The sequence below is a fragment of the Ovis aries genome, chromosome 14 (genome assembly GCF_016772045.2).
Source record: "Ovis aries strain OAR_USU_Benz2616 breed Rambouillet chromosome 14, ARS-UI_Ramb_v3.0, whole genome shotgun sequence".
Taxonomy (NCBI): domain Eukaryota; kingdom Metazoa; phylum Chordata; class Mammalia; order Artiodactyla; family Bovidae; genus Ovis; species Ovis aries.
This window is the reverse complement of record NC_056067.1, coordinates 12,873,344-12,897,433: the sequence shown is the minus strand read 5'-3', so window position 1 is coordinate 12,897,433 and position 24,090 is coordinate 12,873,344. Positions and strand designations below refer to the sequence as shown.

The window sequence follows — 24,090 nt, the reverse complement described above, 5'->3', positions numbered from 1 at the left end:
CATCTGTCAGTCCGCACTCCCTCCTGGTTCCCCAGCGTCTGGGTGGACTTTGCACACTGGTGGCAGTAGGGGTCACCTCCGTGAGGTCCAGCTCTGAGGGACGGGGCAGGCCTCCTGTAGCACCTGAGTCCTGCCGCTGTTTGGTCACATGGCTTTGGAAAGGTCTTTTCTGTCTTAATCAGTGAAACAGACATAAAGGCTGGTTCTGGAAATCCAAGGTGAGCGCCTCAGAGGCCATCGGACAGGTCAGCACCTTGGGACCAGGGTCTAGGGAGAGGAGGTCTGAGGGGCTTTGTCTTTCCCCCCACACCTGCTGGTAGGACTTTCTGCATCTTGTCCTGTGTGCATATGTGGCCTGTGCCCTTTAAGAACTGAGTAGAACATATGGGGGAATATTGCTCAGCCAGGTAAAGGAATGAAGCGCTGACACCGGCTACAACGGGGATGGACTTCGAACACGTCATTCTGAGCGAAAGAAGCTGGATGCAGAACTCCCCAGGTTATGCGATGCCACCTCTAGGAAACATCCAGAAGGGGCAGATCAGGGAGGCTGTGGCGGGGTGGAGGTTAGGGGACGTGACAGCTTAAGAGTCTTTACTGGGGCTCTTTCTCTCTGGAGCTCTGTTTTGACAAATGTGTTCTAGAATTGACTGTGCTGAGGGTTCACATGTCTGTGAACATGCAGCCTTAGGACTGTGCACTTTAGATGGGTGGGCACCACACTACGGGAATGTCGTTTCCGTGACGCCCTTTAAAGTCGTTGACTAGACACTGGTTACAAGCCATCTGCTGTCGCTTTCCTCCGTTAGAAGTGCGTTCCACAACGGCAAGGAGTGGGTCCACCCTGTGTGCTCCGGTAGCCCCAGCAGCTAAGACGGGTTTACCGTGGGTGCTCATCGACTAGCTGAGTGGGCAAGTGACATGGAATCCCTCCAGTCACTAGGAACCTGGAGACAAGTTTCTGTCCTTTCTAGAGCATGGAAAGCAAGCCAATGTGAATTCTGAACACGGGGCTCCCAAGCATGGTATGAGCTGACAGAGCAGCCTGGAGCACTAGGCTGTCCTGGTCCATCAAAGCCCCCCACCGCCACCGTGAAGAGAAGGAAAATCCTGATACGCATCAGGGAATCCGGCCAGAGCAGCGTGGCCTCCTGCACATGTGTGATTGCATGACTGTCGTCAGGGAGGGCTGCTTTAAAGAGAGGATCAGCGGTCTCAAAAGTGTGATATTTTCTGGTGTAGCCACTACAGAAAACAGTCTAGTGGTCCCTGAAAAATCTAAACATGGAGTTACCATGGGGTCCCACATTTCTACTTCTGGTATATCCTCGAGTCATTAAAAGCAGGGACTTGAAGAGATATTTGCACACTTGTGTTTATAGCAGCTTTATTAACAGCACAGATGTGGAAGCACCCCGAGTGTCAGTTAGTGATGATGGACACACAGAACATGGTCCATCGGCACAGTGGAATATTACTTGGCAGTAAAAAGTGGGAAATTCTGGGACTTCCCTGGTGGTCCGGGAGTTAGGACTTCAAGCTCCCAAAGCAGGGGGCCCAAGTTTGATCCCTGGTCGGGGAACTGGATCCCGCATGCTACAACAAAGAATTTGCATGCCACAACTAAAGATCCAGCATCTGGTGCAGTTAAATTAAAAAATAAACAAATATTTTTAAGAGGAGGGGGGATTCTGACACAGGCCTCAACACAGATGGTCCTAGAGGACACTGTGATGAGTAAGATAAGCCAATAACGAAAGGACAAATCCCATATTATTCCATCTATACGAGATCCCTAGAGGAGTCACATTCATAGAGACAGAAAGTAGATGATGAGTGCAAGGGGCTGGGGGAGGAGAGGAGAGCTGGAGAGGGGAGGAGAGCTGGGGGAGGGGAGGAGAGCTGGGGGAGGGGAGGAGAGCTGGGGAGGGGAGGAGAGCTGGGGAGGGGAGGAGAGCTGGGGGAGGGGAGGAGAGCTGGGGGAGGGGAGGAGAGCTGGGGGAGGGGAGGAGAGCTGGGGGAGGAGAGGAGAGCTGGAGAGGGGAGGAGAGCTGGGGGAGGGGGAGGAGAGCTGGGGGAGGAGAGCTGGGGGAGGAGAGCTGGGGGAGGAGAGCTGGGGGAGGGGAGGAGAGCTGGGGGAGGGGAGGAGAGCTGGAGAGGGGAGGAGAGCTGGGGGAGGGGAGGAGAGCTGGGGGAGGGGAGGAGAGCTGGGGGAGGGGAGGAGAGCTGGGGGAGGGGAGGAGAGCTGGAGAGGGGAGGAGAGCTGGGGGAGGGGAGGAGAGCTGGGGGAGGGGAGGAGAGCTGGAGAGGGGAGGAGAGCTAGTGTATGGTGGGGACAGAGTTTCAGTCTGAAATGCTGAAAACCTTCCACAGGTGATGGTGTGATGGTTGCACAGCAAGGTGAAGGTACTTAACCCTGCTGAACTGTGTGTTTTAAATGGCTAAAATGGCACATTTTGTGTTGTGCATGTTATTTGACATCAGCCTTGAAGACTGTGATGTTTTCACAGCCAAGGTGTAGGAAACATGAGTAGCTTTAAAAGAAAACAGGCAAACCTGCGTGGACAACCCTGCTCAATGCGGAAGGCCATGTCCTCTTGTTACAGTTTCCAAATGTGGCGCCGCGGCCATGGCCTTTATCCCAGGGATGCGCTCTGCTCCAGGCCAGTCACTGAGATGAAGCCTAGCGCGGTGCCCCCTTTCTGGCCTCCTCCACCCACCTGACAGCGCACGGTCTCCTCCCCCAGGACGCGCGAGCAGCCCTGGGCCCCTTCCAGCCCTCCTGCCTGCTGCCTGCCTGCCGGGACTACTGGACGTACCCAGGCTCCCTGACCACGCCGCCACTGTGCGAGTCGGTCACCTGGATCATCCACAAGAAGCCCATCGAGGTGGCTCAGGACCAGGTGAGTGGCACCTGTATCCGGCGCGTGGGGCTTCATGGGGATCCCTCTGTTTGGGCAGTTTCACCGAGACAGTGTGAGCGAGCATTGTGGGGTTTCATGCTTTGGTGCATTTTTGATGTTCCTTCACAAAAACAATTTCCAGTTGAAATAGGAGCTCGGGGGGTTGAACAGAAGTTCCCAGTATTGCAGCTCTTCTCCTGACCTAGAGATACTGGTGTGTGAGAGGGAGATGGAGATAGAGACAGAGACAGAGAAGGGCGAGAGACAGACAGAGGAGAGAGAAAGAGAGACAGAGACGAAGGGAAATAGACAGAGAGATGAGAAGGGGGCAGAGGGCGGTGGACGAAGGGGAACAGAGGCGGGGACAGACAGTTGCGCTGAGCACCTTCTAATCATAGTGGTCAGCCTCAGGTGTGGCGGGCTTCCCGGATGATAGTCGCTGGGGCAAGGCCGGCACCTGCTCCTTGGTCTCCACTGGGGTAAAGCAGCTTTACAGAACAGAAGTGATATTATCATTGGGACATGAGTCCTTGCTCATTCAGGGACCTCTGTGGGTATTTGCAGATGAGTAAATTAGGCAATAAAGGGGTGTCATAGATGAGTGCTGGAGAGCTGTGAAAGAAGTAGGGTCACTGCAGGAAAAGAGGAGGATAAGGGTCTGTCCCACTTCTTTGGCTGATAGAACAGTAAGAACTCACATTGTGATAAGAAGTTATAGAATATAAACGGCCAGAGAAAATTCCAGAGGGGTCGGATCAGTCAGCTATTGCTGCAAAATGCCATGTAACAAACCACCCCCAATCTCAACAGCTTAAACAGCATTTATTTTTCCCTACTCACAGATATTTGGGACCTAGGACACTGTTTTAGCTGAAGTTGGGCGTTGGGTCAGGCCGTGTCTCTCACGGTTCTTAGACCAGTGGCCACCCAGGGCTGCTTCTCATGGCACAAGATAGCAATGAAAAGAAAGGCCAGCTCACACAGGCACATTTATGGCCTCTGCTTGCGTCACAACTGCTCCTATCCTGTTGATGAAAGCAAGTTATGATGGCCAGGCCAAGGCCAGAGGGGCAGGGAGGAGGCGAGTACCTACTTGCTGAGTGATGCCCTAAGCTGTCACACAGAGGTGCACCAAAAAGCTAACCCTGGTTATCCCAGGGTCACAGGTCTGCCGTGGTTCTTATTTTCTTTCTCTTCCTGTATTAAATATTGTGTGTCTGGGTATATGTGTGTGTGTGTTAGTTGCTCAGTCATGTCTGACTCTTTGTGACCCCATGGACTGTAGCCCACCAAGCTCTCCATAAAATTTTCCAGGCAAAAATACTGGAGTGGGTACCCATTCCCTCCTCCATGGGGATCTTCCCAACCCTGGGATCAAACTCTGGTCTCCTGCACTGGCAGGCGAGTTCTTTACAGTCTGAAGCAGTAGATATTACTCATATACTTTTTTTAAGTTGAAGTATCTTTTTCTCCGGGAATGTCCAGAATCTGGAGAAAGTCTGTCTATCCAGAGCAGAGTTCCGAGATGACAACTGTGCAACAGACATGCTCCTCTGCCCAGCCTCTGCCCGGGACAGACATTTATAATCGATCACAGCAGCATTCACCACCTTGGTTTCAGCTATGCACTTCCTGAGGGCTCTCGATGAGCACTTGGATGTCCTTCCAGCCTTTTGCTTCTGTAAAACATCCTCTTATTTAAAAGTCATGAGATGGGACTTCCCTGGTGGTCCAGTGACCGAGACTCCACACTCCCAATGCAGGGCGTCAGGGTTCAATCCCTGTTCAGGGAACTCAATCCCACACGCTACAACTAAAGATCCTGCATGCCGCAACAAAGATCAAAGATCCAGCAGGCCGCAGCCAAGACCCAGTGAAGCCAAATTTAAAAAAAAAAAAACCTTGAGAAGATGCTGTTGTGTGTGTGTTCAGTTGCTTAGTTGTGTCCAACTCTTTGTGACCCCATGGACTGCAGCATACCAGGCTTCCTGAGGTGATGCTATTTGCTTTGAAAGATTAAAGGTGAGATCACCAACCTTCCCACAGAATAGAACTGTTACAGACGTGGTTGAAACTGGCCACCCTCACCAACAGCCCTCTGTTACTCAGCAGATGTGTGGTAAACACCCATTAGGAGTCAGATGTTACAACGGAGAGGGTGGGCAAGTGGGGGGCGGGGGGAGGCGACACAGCGCAGTGGTCATAGTCTCTGCACGCCGCTGCCCAGCAGGAGAATAGCAACCTCAGTCGATAGTTTCAAGGCAGGGTGGTGAGTATCACATAAAAATGCAGGGTGGGGTTGGGCGGCTGTAGAGGCAATATGAGCACCCGCTGGATGGCAGGAAAGAGCCTGAAAGGACATTGCTGTTCTGCCGTGTTGTTTTCATCATACAGGGCCGTCCCCAACTCAGACTGGGAGGGCCCTGCACCAGACGGGACAGGCACAGGGGCCGGTTCACCCCGTGCCTGCCCCCACTTTACATCGACACCCTCCCTTCCAGCTGGCCGCGTTTCGCTCGCTTCTGTTTTCTGTGCCTGGTGAAGAAGAGAAGGCGATGGTAAACAACTACCGCCCACTCCAGCCCCTGATGAACCGGAAGGTCCGTTCCTCCTTCCAGGCCACTCACGAGGGAGCAAGACTCTAAATTCACTCTGTCCACGCTAACAGGTAGAACTGACTTTAACAAGAGAAAGTATTGTTTCCTGGGCTTCATGGTCCCATCGTGTGTAACCTTTGAAATTAAAAAGAAAGCAAAAGGTTATGATTTCCATCAAGGTACTTGGCAGTTGCAAGGGAAAAAATGGCTTCAAAGAAGCTTGAGCATCCCAGGGAATGGAAGTCTGGGACATGGGATCTCTCAGAGGACTCTCAGCAGTGCCCAGGCCTCAGGGGCTCTGCCAGCCCCACTGACCGAGGTCATACACCCTGCCCTCTCTTAGGTCCACAGTGTCTTCTTTCCAGACAGCCAGCACTTGGCAACACAGAGCCCGGGACTGATGTCCTTCCTTCCCAATTCCAAGTTCCTAGTGTGCCAGTGTCCTGGGCTGACCGATGATGCAACCAGTGACCAACACGCTGTGGGTGCGGGGTACCCAGCAGGGCCTGCCTTTCTTCCCACAGTGCTGAGACTGGAAGTCCAAGGTCAAGTGCCAGCTTGGCTGGGTTCTAAAAGGGTCTCTCTTGGCTTCTTGTTGTGTCCTTGGGTGGGTTTTTTTTGGTGTATGCACACCAAGAGAATTCTCTCTCTTCCCCTTATTCTTTTTTAAATATTTATTTTCTTTGTTTATTTATTTGGCTGTGCCAGGTCTTAGTTGTGGCACTCAGGATCTTTGGTTGTGGCGTGTGAACCCTTAGTTATGGCATGTGGGATCTAGTTCCCTGACTGGGGATCGAACCCAGGCCCCTTGAATTGGGAGCGTGGAGTCTTAACTGCTGGACCACCAGGGAAATCCTTCTTCCCCTTCTTATAAGGCCACCAACCTTACCAGGTTAGGACCCCACCTGTAGGACCTCACTTAAGCTTAAGTACCTCCTAGAAACCCCTTAAGTACCCCACACCCACAGCTTGTTTGTCCCCAGCCACATCATGAGTCACAGCAGCCCCAGGACACCGACACACCAGGAACTTGGAATTGGGAAGGAGGGACGTTAGTCCCGGGCTCTGTGTTGCCAAGGGCTGGCGGTCTGGAAGGGCGAGGACTTAGGGCCTCAACATGTGAATGCAGGGGACGCAATTCAGCCCATTAGGGTCACAAAGTGCGCTGGCGGGCGGGGCGGGGCGGGGGGGGGGGCTTAAAACCTGCAACAACGGAAACGTACTGAGTCAGAGTCTGGAGGCCAGAAGCCCAGCTGAAGGTAGGGCTGGCTGCTCCAGAGTCTCTAGCCACCTCCGCCGTTTTCCAGCTTCCAGAGGCCTCTGCTTCCTTGGCTGGCAGCCCCTCACCCATCTTCAAAGCCAAAAGGAGTTTGACAAAGTGTCTGCTTGGGACGTGTCGCCATTCAATTGTGGCCGTTCTGCGGGGTGTGTTGTGATTTTTCACTGTGGGTTTTTTTTTTTAACTGTGGTAAAATCCACATAGCATAATGTTACCATCCTAACCACCCTTTAGCGCACAGCTCGGTGGGCTGGTGCGTTCACAGTTGTGCAGCCATCACTGCGGTCGGCCTCCAGAACTTTCTCACCTTCTTAATTTATTTACTAATTTACTAATGTATCTGCCTGCGCCAGGTCCTGGTTGTGGCACACGGGACCTTTGGTTGCAGCCTGGGAACTCTTAGCTGTGGCGTATGGGGTCTAGTTCCCTGCCCAGGGTTCGAACCCGGGCCCCCTGCACTGGCAGCAGAGCCACTGGAGCACCAGGGAAGTCCCCTGTTGATAAGAATTTGACTGCTATATGAGCCAAAGATAAATGGAATCATGCAATGTTTGTCTTTTTGTGTCTTATTTCACTGAGCATCATGTCTTCAAGATTCATCATATGGTGGCAGGTGTGGGAATTTCCTCCCTTTTTAAGCCTGAATAATATCCTAGCACGACTGAGCGGCTGAACTGAACTGAATATCCTAGCTGATAATGGTATTTTTATTTTTTGTAGCATCGCACACATTCCCCTCTGGTAGAGATGAAACTCCACAAAAAAACTTCATCGTGTCATCTTCCAGCTTTACCTGACTCTCAGGTGAACACTGAAGAACAGCCCAGACAAGAAGGCAAACATTCATCCACCTAGCAAGGTGCAGTGATACCCTCCGTTTCATCTGGGCAGATAAAGAATAAATAGACTCATCACAGTCCATGAATAGCCTCTAAGATCAAGGAGAACCTGTATTATGGATGTGGTTTGTTTTGGCGGAGGTTCAGGGTTTTTTCCCCAATCACAGAACTTCCTACAGTGTCAACAATTTATAGTCTGGCCGTGGGCTATTCCATGTTCTGGCACCCACTACAGAGAAAACAATCCTGAACTTCCTTATACACATTTTTCCTGAAAAAGTGCAGCTGCTCGTCAGCGCCCATCAAATGTCAGTGCCGAGCAAAGGCAGCGCAGCAAGCTTACCGCCAGTTTATGTGGGACACGGTCACTTTTCAGCACAAAACAGGACAGTTTGGGTGCATTGGTGACAGGCTTGAGTGCAGCTGCCTTGGCTGGTGCCGAGCATTGGGTGTTGGGTGACTCCAAGGCTGCAGACCTACGGTATCTAGCAGGGAAGGGGATATTTTAAAGTTTGGTTTGGACTCCAAATTGTTTCTTGTCTTTTGGGAAACTGTAGCCATTCTTGAGTCTCTAGCCCATCAGGAGAGTTTCCTATGGTCGCCAGAACAAGTTCCACAGATCAGGGCCCTCCTGCCCGCCTCTTGTAAGGGCCCTGTGGGGACACTGGACCCATCCAGATGCCAGGATCATTCCCGCCTGGAGATGCTTAGCTCAGTCATACCCATGGAGTCCCTCTGCTGGTTAAGGCCACACGTCCACAGGTCATGGGACCAAAATGTGGACACGCTCTCTGATTGTGCAGTGTTTCAGAGCTCTACCATCCTCCAGGGAAACCCTTGGATACAAGTAGCCACTTAGTGCTTAGAATGTGTTCTGTGTGGTTGCGGACTGATTCTTTTTGGCTGTGCTGGGTCTTCGTTGCTGTGTTTGGGCTTTTCTCTAGTTGCTGTAAACGGGGCTGCTCTCTAGTTGCAGCATTCAGCCTTCTCCTTGTGGTGGCTTCTCTCGGCGTGGCTCTCGGACTCCAGAGCGCAGGCTCAGTAGTTGTGGCTCATGGGCTTAGTTGCCCCATAGCATGTGGGATCTTCCCAGGCCAGGGATCGAACCCTTGTTTCTCTGCATTGGCAGGCAAATTCTTAACCACTGTACCACCAGGGAAGTCCCAAGGGACTGAATTTTAATTGTACATACATTTAATCAATGAGAATTGAAACATCACATGTGAGAGGCCAGCGGCCAGCATGCTGGACTTGATGTGAACAGGTTTGTGCATTTGTATGTTGCATCCCATTTACAGGAAACACTGTGCTGTCCCCTCGGCAGCTGAGGTTTCCGAGGCTCTTTCAGGAGCAGGTGGTGGCGCAGGGCAGGGTCAGAAGTGCTGGGATGTGGGCTGGGGTGCAGGGACTGCAGAAGGATGGATCAGGGACATTGGTCACTCAGTGGCAACTGAGCAGTCAGCCCTCTGTTCACATCCTTCCTCAGCTACGCAGGCATCACAGAGTCACTGCCACCAGGTACCCAGCGCCACCAGGAAAGGTGGCCTCTGTTTACTGAAGGACACAGGTAACTGTTCTCAGATAAGATGGTTTAAAGCAAACGTGGCCTTACAAGGATCGAGTTGAGTGGTGATGCTGGTGAAAGCAGATTGGCTTGAAGAGTCAAAACAGATGCTGAGAAAGAAACAAGATCAAAAAGGACATGTTTCTGTCCAGCCTCTGAGCCGACGTCCCCACTCAGTTATAATTGATAATTCAAAGGCGTTTGTCCAACAACAGGGCTATCAGCACCCGTGACAGTGACGCAGCCGGGCCGCCTTCCCGGCCGGGCCTGGGCTAGGGTTCTCATGATGTTCAGCCATCCTCGTCCCCGCTGCGTGTCAGAACCACATGGGGGTGCGGGCCTGACCCCTGGTGCTTGTGGTTCCCAGGGTCTGAGGAATGATGTTTTCAAAAAGCTGCCCAAGCAACTGGGTTGGGTGGGCTGGGATAAGGTCAGCCCACTTCCATTTGTTACAAGAAGCTCTGTGAAAGTTCTGTGGGGTCCCCCCACAACGGGTTTTAAAGGGGAAGCTGGGCTCGCTGGGAATGTTGGAGGCAGGAGGCGATGGAACCGGCAGGAAGCCTATCTGGATTGCAGGCCGCTGTCGGGCCAGGCACAGCCTTCCACTCCTGTCTCTATGATGTGTGCGACCGAAGGCGAGATACAGCCTCACGGAAGAAACCCGAAGCCCTGAACTTAACAGTCTCATTGTATAATGACCTGCGGTTTTGCTGTGATGGAAACGCCGACCCAAAGGCATGTATTCAGGCAGCCTGCAGTTTATGAGGGTGGGGTTCTCAGGATGGTGGGAGGCAGCACAGTAATTGGAGGGGGTCTTCGGGTTGGGAGCTGCGGTTGATAGCAGCTGTGTGTCAACAGTCCACAGGCCATCCGTTCCCACGGAGACTTCAAGACAGAGAAAGGCTGGTGTCCAGAGGGGCCTTGCTGGAGCAGAAAGGACCACGGGGCCCTGAGCTGGACAACGCCCACCCCTTGGTGACATCCTGTCCCAGCAAGAGCCCCGAGAGCAGATGGGCGCTTTCGTCTCCTCTTTCATGTCCACGCTGGGCCTTCCTCTGCGCACAGAAGTCTTAGTCTCCCGGTAGGTGTTCTGCTTTGTAGGTTATTTTAAATCTGGCATTAGCCCTGGGACTCTGAGATTCTCCTGGGTACCACACAGAGCCCGGACGCATTGAGCGAAACCACAAACACGGGGGAGGAAGGATGTCTGTCTCAGCCCTCAAAGCCACGGTACAGAAAACAAACACAGGTCCTGCCACTCCCCGTTCTGAATGGCGGCCAGATGCGGGGCCGAGGCCAGCGGGTCTGCGGGACCTGCTCGCTGTGAGGTGACTGTGGCTGAGCTTTGTGCCCTGGAATTCAGGGCCAGCCTTTAACTTCAAAGCTTCCCCACTTTACTTTCATGTTATTTTCTCGTTTTGTCAAAGTACAGATGTGGACCCTGCCCACACCCACTCCGTTGTCCATTCTGTGCCAACCGGGAGTCCAGACCCTTCCCACGCAGCACCCCCCTCAGCATCCCTGGAGGCCCCACTCCCACCTGCCTGGTGTCGGCTCCTCCTCCTCTTCTGGGTCACCTGCTCCCCAGAGCTCCCGACCGCGCCTGGTGTGCCCCCTGCACACCAGCAAGAGTGAGGCTCCTCCTCTGTGGGGCTCATCCCTCCGCCCACCCAGCACTAGGGCCAGCCTGGAGGGTCCCTCGGGACCCCCGTCCCTTCCTCCCGTGTGCCAGGCATCCGTGGGTCCTGATGGTACAGCCCTCCCTGCCGAGCCTCCCATCCTCCATTCTCCATGTCCGCACTACGCCCCAGCCACCCCGTCTCCAGACAGCATTATGTCGCCAGCCCTCTGGCTTTGCCATGTCCAGCATCTCCCCCAACCACCCGCTCTTCTCTTGGCAGAGACTTGGGCGGGAAACAGCAACTTGGCCATCTCTCCTGCTTCCATGTTCAGGACCACGGCTTCTGCTAAACTTAGGAGGAAGCACGAGCTCCATTCCCCGCGGGTCTGGGCTACAGCCCCACCCAGCTGGGGTTGCTGTGCCCCATCCGTGGGCCTGGGCATCAGTCAGTCCCTTCTCCTCCGCAGCCTTGCCCGGAGCACGGCGTCCCTGCCTCCTCACCCTAGCCGCGCCCTGGTACCCTCGCTGTTCTCACACTGGCACCTCGTTCCCAGCTGTTTTCCCGAAGGCGGTCGTCTTGCTTGCCTGCTCTGAGGGCTGAGTGAATACCCGCTGGGCGGACACTGCCCGAGGTGCTCTGGCTCCAGGTGCTGCCGGCCACCCCGTCAGCTGTGCCCGCTGCCCCGACCCTGGACTGCTGCCCCCTCCTGGGAGCGCCCTAGCCCTCCAGCTCCGCGCCTGAACTTTTCTGCATGCCCAGGCTCCCCTCCTGTGATGCTCTCCTCCATCACCCAGCCCTCAGTGCCGGGGGCCTCCCACCCGTGCGCGCTTCACCTGCATCACACGTTCTCGGGGGCTTACAATTCGCCCACAGGCCTTGGGTCCTCGGACAAAAGTTTTGTCCTTCCAAAGTCAGCTGTCATGGCATGTTAGCTGAGTAGGTGGAAGAAAGTAAGGTATTAGATGTTTCAGATCACCAGAAATTCACCTCCAGTCAGGGGATCTGGTGCTTATAACTTGAGAAGTCCAGAGAAAGCAAGCAAAGTGCAGCAGGTGGGAAGGAGGTGTGGAATCTTCATGAAGCAGGCGTGGGGCAGGCGTGGGGCAGGCGTGGGGCAGGAGTGGGGCAGGGATGGGGCAGGAGTGGGGCAGGCATGGGGCAGGGATGGGGCAGGAGTGGGGCAGGCGTAAGGCAGACGTGGGGCAGGTGTGGGCAGACGTGGGGCAGATATGGCACAGGCGTGGGGCAGGTGTGGGGCAGGCGTGGGGCAGGTGTGGGGCAGACATAGGGCAGGAGTGGGCAGATACGGCACAGGTTTGGGGCAGGCGCGGGGCAGGTGTGGGGCAGACGTGGGACAGGTGTGGGCAGATACGGCACAGGTTTGGGGCAGGCGTGGGGCAGGTGTGGGGCAGACGTGGGACAGGTGTGGGCAGATACGGCACAGGTTTGGGGCAGGTGTGGGGCAGGCATAGAGCAGACGTGGGACAGGTGTGGGGCAGACATGGGGCAGGCGTGGGGCAAGTGTGGGGCAGGTGTGGGCAGATACGGCACAGGTGTGGGGCAGACATGGGGCAGGAGTGGGCAGATACAGCACAGGTTTGGGGCAGGTGTGGGGCAGGTGTGGGCAGACATGGGACAGACATGGGGCAGGTGTGGGGCAGGTGTGGGGCAGGTGTAGAGCGTGCCTGGTTCACCATGGAGAGGCAGGGAGCAGCCACACTGCTCGGCCCTCACAACAGGTAGCATCGTGTAGAGGAATTAGCAACATCCTCCCAGAGGTTTCTGAAATGCAGAATTGAACTTCAAGCCCCCGAAATCTGCCTCTACTGCTCCACCCTGCCGTTCCTGCCCTGGCGTGCGTGGCGCTGTCGCCTCAGCCTCTGTGATGGAGCTGGGAGGAAGGGCCAGGTAGCCCAAGTGAGCAGCTCTGAAAACCGTGGGGACAAAGAGCACAGGTCCCTCCAGAAGCGATAGGATCACAAGAGCAGCCTGGACCCCGGCCCTGCTCAGCACAGCGTTGGGGGTGCGGGCTCAGTCTGGGGCAGTTTCATCGTGAGAGACAGCCCGGCTCAGGTTCCCTGACCCACAGGTTGGGTCACACCTTGGGGGTTCTGCAGTAGAAAGGCCCAGCTCCCGCGTCTGTGGAAAAGTTCAAACGTGCGTCAACAGGAAAGAAAGGTCTTCTGTTTCCGCCGTCCTTAAGATACACTCACTAACCACCACATTGAAGATAAAAGCTGTGTATTTTTTCAGTGTTGAGATTATTCTGTCAGAATTTCCTCTGTCAGTCAGTGAGTTTGTTTTATTTTACTGGAATTGAAATAGGGAAATTATTTTTAAGCAAAGAAATTAGAAGAAACCATCTAATCCTTTTTACTGAACTCTGGAAATCCAGACAGGGGCCACCCTCCAGATGCGCTAGCTCCCTGAACACACAAACACAAATCAAAAGTGTGACCATCGGAAACAGGCCTGACACTCAGGCCCCACTTGCCATGGTCTCTGCCTCGTTCCATAGTTTGTAATGACACACAGCGCCACTCCAGTCTGACACCACTGTTTATTGAACACCCCCCGGCCGCGTGTACCCATTAGTGGGCAAGACTGGGAATGTGGGTGGCGAGATGCCGAGCCGAGACCCCAGCCCCCATGGTGTCTGCATCAGCAGGGGAGTGATGATGGTCCAGTGATGATGGGTGGGGCGGGCCCGGCGGCGGCAAAGCGCCAGGTGGCCGGGGCTCTGGGAAAAGCACCATGGGGCAGGAAGCCCGGTGCCCAGTCAGGGTGGGTCTCACTGAGAAGCTGACAACGGAGCAAAGACTTGCACGAGGTGACGGGGTGGGCTGTGCAGATACCAGGATGGTTCTGGAAATTTCAGGAACAGCAGAGGCCAGCGTGGCCAAGATGCAGTGTGTGAGGGTCACAGTGGCAGGAGAGGAGGTCAGAGACTGACCAGACAGCCCGCAGGGATGGGGGCTTTGCTCTGAGAGGCGTGAGGACAGCTACGGGGCACATACACGTCTCACCCAGCTTCTCAAAGAGGGGAGACGTGGGGTGACAGACAAACCCCAGGTGGAAAGCCCCCCGAAGGGGGAGTGAGAAGTGCCAGGTGCAGGACACACTTGTGTCGTGATCTCCAGCCCTACCAGCTGGGGGTGTGAGAGAAAGCAGGGCATCAAAGATAAGGCCAAGGGGACTTCCCTGATGGTCCAGTGGATGAGAAGCTGTCTGCCGATGAAAGGGACATGGGTTCTATCCGTGGTCTGGGAAGACCCCACGTGCCACAGGGCAACTAGGCCCATGTACCACAACTACCAACCCTGCGGACGCTACGGTCCGTGCCCCCAACAAGAGAGGCCACCGCAATGAGAAGTCTGCAAGCAATTAAGATCAAGCACAATCAAAAATTAAAATAAATAAATATCATTAAAAAAAAAAAAAGAATAAGGCCAAGGGCCTTGGTGCAAACAGCTTGGAGGATGGAGTTGCCCTCAGCTGAACTGGGAGGCCGAGGTGGAGAGGCTCTTGGGAGGTGAAGGAGAAAGCTGATCAAGGCTACAAATCTCCCACTCCCTGCAGCTCTGGAATTCTTGCTCATTTTCTTTCTTTCTTTCTGCCACACATGTGGCATGCAGTCCCCTGCAGTGGAAACATGGAGTCTTAACCACTGGCCCACCAGGGAAGTCCCTTTGTGGTCATTTTAAGTTTCAAGAGCTGTGCTTTTAGCCTTAGCCATCTTGTTTCTCCATTACCCACGTAGTTTCTAGAACCTAAAAGGGGCAAAACCTAAAGCAGGGGCATACGCTGAGTGGAGGAAGAGTCTCAGGCTCTCAACCAGCAGGGCAGCCCCACGGGCCACGCAGGAGCCCAAGTGCTTTGGGGCGACATGGGTGATGCCCCCAAAATGGACTGCTTGGCAATTGGACGCAGGGAGGAGGGTCTCATCCTGGGGCATCTGGGATCTCCCAAGGGAGCTGTCCAGTCACATGGGTGTGAGCAACAGAGACAACTGAGGACTTCCCGTCACCTTGTCCACTCGGGATGGAATCACAGACAGGCCAGGACAGATCATGCCGGAGTCCTTCCTGCCTGCCCGAGCTGGCCACGAGGAGTTGGCTTAGCGCTGTGAGCCACCTCATCCTCCACGCTTCACTCCAGATGTCCCCGAGGTGGCCAGTCCGAGGAGGGAGGGGATGCTGGGTCCCGATGACCTGCAGGCTCACATCAGCGTCTACAGGACCCTAGTGGAGGTCCCGGAAGGACAGCGACTCACCTGTTCTCCTTACTTCCAGGTAGAAGCTGGTTCTCTAGGGCACTTTCCCCAGCTGCTGCGGCTCTGGGCCCCGTCCCCTCCCTCTCTCAGGAAAGGCTGGGCTGCCCATGGAGCTGGTGTTGGTGTTGAGAGAGAGGCTGGCGGGGGACACAGTTCACCAGCTGGGTGGGCCTTCCCTATGCCTGCACAGACTAACGAAACAGCGAGACCCAAGGGGGCCCCATGTGGAGGAGCTCCACCTTTTATAACACCTCACAGTGGTTTGGGGCCACTGAGACCGTGTGCCACAACCTGTAGGCTTTAAACACCTGAAGTTTGTCCTCTTGGGGTCTGGAGGCTTGCAGTCTGACGTCAGGGCCGAGCCCCCTGCAGCCTGAAGGGGAGGGTCCTTCCTCCCTCTTCCGGCTCCCATGTCACTGGTGGCCTTGACTTGTAGCCGCATCTGCCCAGCCTCTGCCTCCACCAGCACCTGATGTCCTTCATCACGTGGCCGTTTCTTACGAGGACTCCAGTTGTATGGGGTTAGGGGTCACCTTTCTCTGAGATGACCTCCTCCTAACTAGTTCTACCTGCAGTGGCCCTGCATCCAGAGGAGGTCAGGTTCTGAGGCTCTGGGGTTAGGACTGCAGCGCCCTGTTTGGGGTGGGGGACACTCTTCAACTGTAACAGTGGGCAGGGCAGCAGCACATCCCAGAGGAGCCCCCCACCCCAGGGTGGGGCAGGAAGGGAGCAGAAGTGTAGACTGCATTTTATCCGCGTGAAGAAATCGGACTAGAGTCCAGTGGCCAGTCCTCTACTGGTCAAGCCAGGCGCCTGGAGCAAAGACCGGGAGGGGGACTCTGCATCGCAAACCCAGATGTGTGGGGATAGGACCCGGATGGGTGGCCAGGCCTGACCAGGGGCCAGAGCTCGTCACGGGGTGGCCGTGGGTGGGCCGCATGTCTCCTCTGACACCAGCTTAGCTCTGCCCAGCAGGTCGAGGGCAGAATCGGGGCACCTAGCCGGCCAGTCTCCAGGCCCTGGAAGGTCACTGTCTCACCTTCACACCAGGCCACCAGCCACAGCTCTGTCAGGCATGCGGGCTTCACCCTGCTACCTCACCCACCCTGCAGAAGCCAGAGGTGATGCTGCACCCTGCGTGGATGGGGACCCCGAATCCTGGAAACGGAGTTGCATTTCCCACCCCCCACCCCGAAGCTCCATTAGCCTCTCCATTAGACGCAGAGTTGGGGTTTGAACCCAGGGCTTCTGACTGTACGCCTGCATGTTTTTTGTGTGTTTTTTTTTAGGTACAAATCCACATAATATGGGCTTCCCAGGTGGCAAAGTGTTAAAGAATCTGCTTGCAATGCAGAAGACGCAAGAGACATGGGTTTGATCCCTGGGTTGGGAAGAACCCCTGGAGAAGGAAATGGCAACCCAGTTCAGTATTGTGGCCCAGAGGATCCCATAGACAGAGGAGCCTTGTGGGCTACAGTCCCTGGGGTCTCAAAGAGTTGGACAGGACTAAGAACATAAACACACCCCCACACACACATAATATGAATTTAACCATTAACCATTTTAAAGGGAACAGTTTGGTGGCATTTAGGGTGTTCACACTGTTGGGCAAACTTCCCCATCATCTGGTTCCAAGAAGTTTCATCACCACAAACTTGCTGCCATTCACTCCCACGCCCCTCTCCCGCCCCAGGTACCTCCAACGTACTTGGTATCTCTCCAGCCCCAACATCCTTTGTCAGTTCATGTAAATGATACCAGACACTCCCAGGCATCCAGCCATTGCACTGAGCGGAGGGTTTTCACAGTTCACCCACATCATGGTAGGTCAGTGCCTCACTCCTTTTTATGGCTAAACTGGACAGTCCCTTGCGTGCATGGACCGCCTGCATTTATCCATCCATCCATCGATTCACTGATGGCTAGTCCTGAACCCTCAAGCCCTGTTTGCCACCACAGTATTGCTTCTCTAGACCCCTCAACGAGCAGGGCCAGCCTTCTGAGCACATCAGTCAGACCCCACAGTGGCTGCCACAAGCCTAGAGCCTGGCTGCCAGGCAAACTCTTGATGTTTTCTTTTTTTAACTTAGTGGAGAGCACCATAGAAAACCTAGCTTCAGTGTCCCCAGCTTTGCTTCTACCTTTACTCAGAAGTCCCCAGGCCTTGGTTCCATTCAGAATTACAGACAATCACCATGTCCACCCTGTGAACTTCAGAAAATTGGGTGACCTTGCTGAGCAGCTGGAGGGCGTTGGAAAGCCTGTGTGAGGAAAGTCACAAAGCCTTCCCTCCACAAGAATGGGGGGTTTCCAATGAGAGAAATGAAACTTTCAGGAGCCCCCAGGAGAGCTAAAATAAAGCTACTTGTGGCCAGAAGAAGTCACACCCATCAATCTAGTCAGGAGGGCAGGTGGCCTGGTTGGCTGAGTGGGAGGTCACAGCATCACAGCTACGATCAAAGGCCCACAGTGGGTCTGAACCTGGCTGACCATTCAGTGTCTTATAATAAGCCAGTGTCTTGTTCCTCCAGCCACAATCGGGGTCAAGCTATGGCTGATGCAATAATTAAATGACACAAAAGATCTTCAAGTCCTGGTTTGGGCTCAACAGTCAGTGTGACGGAGATGCCACACACGTGTTGGGGAAACAGAACTGAAGTTCTGAACACGTGCAGACAGGAAAAACTAACAGAGGAGCACCACCAAAGCATGACTTTTAAGAACGAGTTTCCTAAAGAGGAAAAGACACTTGCTACATGAAAAGGACACAAGCCTGAGTCCCATACGACTGTGGACAGACATAGCAGGGCAGCCGCACAAGGCAGGGTGGCTTCCACATCAGTGAGGGGCTTATTGGGTACATTTTTTTCCAGGAAAAAGAGTGAGTTGAGAAAACGATCCAGGCCCTAGTAGGAGTATGCATATTCAGGCCATCACCCTTGGGTTCTACAGAGGAATTACAACCACAAATCTTGAGTGGTAAGAAGTCTGAGACTGTAACAGCAAGCAAAGACCCATCCATTTACCCGCGTCCCAGCCTTCTGCCTCCTTGCCACCATCCGCGGTCGCTTCCAGCGAGACAGAGGGATGATATAGGTCAACCTAGTCAGAGAGGGAGGCTGCTAACTCTCCCGCTCCCTGAGAGGCTGTACACGCAGTGTCTCACTTAAACTTGAAACAACATGAGAAAGAAGCACCATTATTCCCCTGACCCTGGTGCAAATGTGGAAGGAGGGCTCAGGCTGACCCCTCACCCCCGCCCCCAGAGCATCCCCTGGAGCCTGGGACACCAGCCCATCCGCACATGCGAGGAAGTGCAATCCTGGACCAGCTGTCGAAGCAGGAGTGCCCTGAGTGCAACCCAGGGGCCCGGGCAACTCTTAGACCTTGGGGATGCCCTGCCTGTCAGAGCGCAGGGTCTGTAGGTGCCGCAGAAAGTCACTCGCTCTCAGTGTCTGTTTTGTGGGTTGTATGTATCCATAGAAACAGCAGGCTTTAGGAATTCTCTGGTGGTCCAGGGGTTAAGACTCGGTGCTTTGACTGCTGGGGCCTGGGTTCGATCCCTGGTCAGGAAACTAAGATCTGCAAGCCACATGGCACAGCACTCGCCATCCCCCAAAAAAAGAAACAGTAGGATTTGCTTCCAGTGAAACGCACCTCCTGATGACTTTTGCTTGGAATGCCACTTGATGTTGACTCCACTTCCGCTGATTAAAGATTTTTTCAGGCCATTCAGCTCTCTCCAACTGTTTCTTTCCCAAGATGAAAAATTTCAGAGATTGTCCGTCTCCACAAATAGGCAGAGACCAAGCCAGACAGGCAGAAAGGCGTCTTCACAGAGGCTCACGTGTTCCCTGAGGAAGATCGCAAACCAGGGCAGGAGAGAAGGGTGCAGCTGGGTTTCGAAAGGAAGGCTGAACTACAAGGCTCCTTCTGTGCTTGTGACTAAATTTTCTTTCAGTGTTGGGAATTTGAAACCGAACTCTTAAACAAGATTCACCATGTAAAGAGAGTATGTTCCACTGTAGATAGTTTAGGGACAACATAGAAATAGAAAGAAGAAGAGGTCAAACAGCAGGTTCACCCCCCAACCCAATCTGAAGGTGGCTGCTGTTACCATTTTGGTATAAATTTATTTGATTTTTCCAGCCACTTTATAGGCACTACTACTACTAGGGGTTGAGTTGTTCCTTTGGGATAGACTCTGATCTGAGCACTTCACGTATATTAGTTCATTTGCAGTGGGTACTATTATTTTCATTTTACAGAAAGTGAAAATGAGGCCCAGAGTGGGGTAGGTCTGCCCAAGTTCCTTCAGCAGGTATGCAGCGGGCCCAGGCGGGGACTCAGGCGGTCTGACCTTCAAGCCATGGTCTCTGCCGCTGCCGTGAAATCGCCTTCGCATATTCTTTGCCCCCAGTTTTATTGACATATAACCTGGTGTGCGTTTCAGACATACAGCATAATGATTTGATACGTGCTTATTTTGCAATGTGATGACCACAGTAAGTTCAGTTCTCATCTACCACCTCACATAGCTCCACCCTTTTTCTTGTCATGAGAACTTTTCAGATCTACCCTCTGAGGAGCTTTCAAGTATGCTGCGCAGCGTTATTAACTATGGTCGTCAGGCTGTACATTAGACGCCGTCCACCCCCCCAACTGGGACTTATCCGTCTCATAACTGGAGCTTGTGCCTTTATCCACCGTCACCCGCTTCCCCAATCTCTCCCCATTTTCTGAAGCCCACATTTTGCCATGAGGAATCTGAAAATTCACTGAAGGTTTGGAAATAACAGGAGAGAGTTCAGAGAGCCGGCAGAAAATCTCCAAGGCAGCTCCTACACTGGCTCAATGTCCAGCCTACCCTTCCTGTAACAGGCTTTTCTCTCCCAAGGCTGGACCCAGAGCCGCAGAGCCCCCAGATAGGAGAGACTTCCCCAAAGGGGTCATAGTGTGCAACCCCTGACCCAGAGACACAGCTCCTCCCATTGAAGTGTGGGGACAGGTCCCCACTGGGCTCAGCTTCTCCAAGGCCAACACTCCCTGTTCTAAGAGGCCCTGGGAAAGGCTCCTCCGCGGAAGAGGCAGCGACCTTGGGCCCAGATTGCATCCTGCAGCTGAGAATCAAACTGCTTGTTCCTCCAAACGTGGCAGCTCTCCCAGAGCTCAGCACGCACCTGGGCTCCACCAGAGCACCCCCAGGGCCCACCAGATAGGACTCTGGAACGCTGCACTCCATTGTTTCTCTCATCTGTATATCAAGAGTGCATTGTGCTTAGAGGTGTACCTCCGAGTTATTAATGGCTACACTGGATCCCACCACACGGATGTAGCAACATTTACCAAAGCCAGGCCCCAGGAAGTTTGGATTATTTCCACGGTTGGTGACTCTGTTCTTAAAACTACAATAAACAATCATGTAGCCAAAACTCAGCACAATCGTTACCGCCTTAGATCTATTTCTGCAAGTGGAATTACAGGTCAGGTGAGACACATGGTTTTAAAGTTTTTGACTGAAACTCCCAAGCTCTCCCTGTAGAAATGCCCAAGTTATTCTCCACCCATCCTTGTGAGAATAAATGACATAACTTTTAAGAAACCGCCAGCTAGCACTGAAAAGAGTGGGCTTCCCTGGTTGACTCCGTGGAAAAGAACTCGCTTGCTAATACAGGAGACCCGGGTTTGATCCTTGGGTCTGGGAGATCCCTTGGAGAAGGAAATGGCAACCCACTGTAGTATTCTTGCCTGGGAAATCCCATGGACAGAGGAGCCTGAACAGCTTCAGTCCATGGGATTGCAAAGAGTTGGACACTGAGGGACTAAAACAACTGAAGAGCACCACAGAGTGAGCAGAACCTGCCTGCGACAAGAAGTTCCTTTGCTGTCCACCAGATGGTGCTGTTAGCTAAGGTTTTTGCATCCTGCACGCCAAGTCTCCTATCTGCTGCGTCTCCTGCATTGGCAGATGAGTTCTTTACCACCAGCTAAGAGTTCCAGAAAAACATCTATTTCTGCTTTATTGACTATGCCAAAGTCTTTGACTGTGTGGATCACAATCAACTGTGGAAAATTCTGAGAGAGATGGGAATACCAGACCACTTGACCTGCCTCTTGAGAAATCTGTATGCAGGTCAGGAAGCAACAGTTAGAACAGGACATGGAACAATAAACTGGTTCCAAATAGGAAAAGGAGTGTGTCAAGGCTGTATATATGTCACCCTGTTTATTTAACTTCTATGCAGAGCACATCATGAGAAACGCTGGGCTGGAAGAAGCACAAGCTGGAATCAAGATTGCCGGGAGAAATATCAATAACCTCAGATATGCAGATGACACCACCCTTATGGCAGAAAGTGAAGAGGAACTCAAAAGCCTCTTGATAAAAGTGAAAGAGGAGAGTGAAAAAGTTGGCTTAAAGCTCAACATTCAGAAAACGAAGATCATGGCATCCGGTCCCATCACTTCATGGGAAATAGGTTGGGAAACAGTGGAAACAGTCTCAGACTTTATTTTGGGGGGCTCCAAAATCACTGCAGATGGTGACTGCAACCATGAAATTAAAAGATGCTTACTCCTTGGAAGAAAAGTTATGACCAACCTAGATAGCATATTCAAAAGCAGAGATATTACTTTGCTGACTAAGGTCCGTCTAGTCAAGGGTATGGTTTTTCCAGTGGTCATGTATGGATGTGAGAGTTGGACTGTGAAGAAAGCTGAGCACCGAAGAATTGATGCGTTTGAACTGTGGTGTTGGAGAAGACTCTTGAGAGTCCCTTGGACTGCAAGGAGATCCAACCAGTCCATTCTGAAGGAGATCAGCCCTGGGATTTCTTTGGAAGGAATGATGCTAAAGCTGAAACGCGATTAGGGGCAGGAGGAGAAGGGGACGACAGAGGATGAGATGGCTGGATGGCATCACTGACTCGATGGATGTGAGTCTGAATGAACTCTGGGAGTTGGTGATGGACAGGGAGGCCTGGCGTGCTGCAATTCATGGGGTCGCAAAGAGTTGGACATGACTGAGCGACTGAACTGAACTAACCTGAAGGTTCTAGATTTCTGGTAAGGGAAGTCTGAGGAACATTCACACACACATAGACAAATCAAGTTTACCCTTGGAAATCTAGTACAGTCTCATACGAAAACCAGGTAGAAACTGACAGTGGTGGCACAGCTGCCAGGAGATGGTGGAAACACCACTGGAGGTTGTCACCATCCAGCTGTTAAGCCTTCTGCAGGTTCCCAGGAGCCCCCACGGGAGACACCGACAAGTCCACATGCTTATCCCATCCCTCCCATCTCCCTTGTTCATTCCTACTCTAGGAAAGCTGTCGTGGAGTGGCCTGGTTCCTTCCACCTGGTTCTCTGGCCCCTTAGAGCCCTGGGCTTATCATGGTTGTTAATTTTACACTCTGATGTGCAATTATTGATTGCCTGTCTATGTCTGGAGGAGGTGCTCCAGGAGGTGCGCCAGGAGGTGCCTGCTATGGGAGTACAAGGTGGAGGAGCTCGGGACCTCTCCTTAGAGCATTGCAAATAACTGCCATCCTCGTGAAACAAATTTAGTGACAAATAAACCACAAGAGAGGTGACAGAATGAGCACCACGTAGGTTCAGGGCACTAGTCAGACAAGTCCCGTTTTCCGCTGAGACTGTTTGCTCATCTACAGTAACATCAGCAGCTCCTCTATTAAATGACACTTTGTACACCAAGGGCTCATGCCTGATAAAGGCTCGGAAAGTTTCCTTAGCTTTGGTTGTCTGGTCTTTGCCAAGCAGCACCCTCTAAAAGGACAGTGGGAAGAACAAGAGCTGAGAGGTTATTCCTGATTCCAAGTCACTGACTTAGACATCTTGCAAGCTAATATTTGTGCTGTGTGATCTCCCAGCTGCCAAGGCTTGTGGAAGTGTTTGGCTGTAACACTGCACAGGAAGGGCTGGCCTACTGGGGAAGGGGGCAGCGGTAGGGGGGTGGGATGTGGAAGGTCCAAATGATATGCCTTGGCTAAATCCCCCTGAGATGGGATTCTAAATTCTTTCTCTGTGCACACATCAATTTCATCAGCAAGCATGTCTGACTCTTTCCTGCTTGCAGGCCTGTGGTGACTGGTTATCTTGCATTTCCCCTTCTGACTCTGAGCACTGGTTACCTGTTGCCCCTCCAACCCAGGTGCCTCTGGAGTCCTTCAAGGCTAAGGCCCTTTCACCCTACAGACCGGGCTCCTTCAGGAAACCCTCATTTTGTCAGTGTAACCGAGCTTTCTGCAGAGTCCGGTTTTCCCAGATTCTTTGTCGCTGCTCCTCCAACCCATGAGCCCTTGAACGCTGCTCACTGGCAAAGCGGTTCCCCCTGCGATAGAATGAGAATTTCCGAGCCCAGGAATAAATGAGCTCAGATGCGGCCTCAGCGTGACCCTCTTCTCTGAGATTGTGCTCCCTCAGCCCTGGGATTTAGGGTCTCAGGCCCAGCCTGGATCTCGAGAGCTCACCACCCCCTCACTCCCCAGAGGCAGTTCTGATCATCTTAATATATTCCCCAAGTCCCCAGGATGAGCGGACCAAGCGGGATCCTACCACTTCGGGCCTTGGGCACCCTCCAGGGCGGCAGGCATTGCCTCCTCTGACCGAGCCCCCAAGGCGCCCCAAATCCCACTCATCCTCTGCGGTGGCTCCAGGTTGTCGGCCCTGCTGTAACCCACCCGCTTCCGCTCGAGCAGCGGGGGTCCCCAGTGCACGCGGGAGGGGGGCGGCGATGACCACGGGGCTACTGTGGGGGGCGAGGAGCCCAGTGCTCCGCTCGCGCGTGCGGCGGAGCCCGGTTTCCCGGGACCACGTGGGGCCAGGACCACCAGCCATGCAGGTCACCGCGTACTTCGCGTGCGCCAAGTTGGGGCGTCCGGTTTTTCTCAACGGCTGCGGGGACCACACCCCCGGGGCGAGGCGCGTCAACGACGGCCCGATGGGGCGGGGCCACCGCGGTTATAAATGGCGGAGGTTTCCTGGCTGCTGC

The 24,090-nt window shown here is 53.5% G+C and overlaps 1 protein-coding gene across 5 annotated transcripts in view; it reads left to right on the top strand.

The window, feature by feature from the left end:
* Nucleotides 1-18,812, top strand: part of CA5A (carbonic anhydrase 5A) — a 39,225-nt gene extending 20,413 nt beyond the window's left edge. For 2 of the 5 annotated variants that reach the window (XM_042231534.1, XM_027977721.2), the window contains 2 exons: nucleotides 2,748-2,903; nucleotides 5,405-5,665. In XM_042231534.1, the coding sequence (XP_042087468.1) occupies nucleotides 2,748-2,903; nucleotides 5,405-5,548 (300 nt within the window). In that variant the 3' untranslated portion in view covers nucleotides 5,549-5,665. Of the gene's footprint in view, nucleotides 1-2,747; nucleotides 2,904-4,388; nucleotides 4,806-5,404; nucleotides 5,666-7,499; nucleotides 7,701-16,366 lie in introns of those variants that run through there. The other 3 variants (XM_060397899.1, XM_042231532.1, XM_042231533.2) reach the window with 3 other exon arrangements.
* Nucleotides 18,813-24,090: the final 5,278 nt, after the last annotated feature.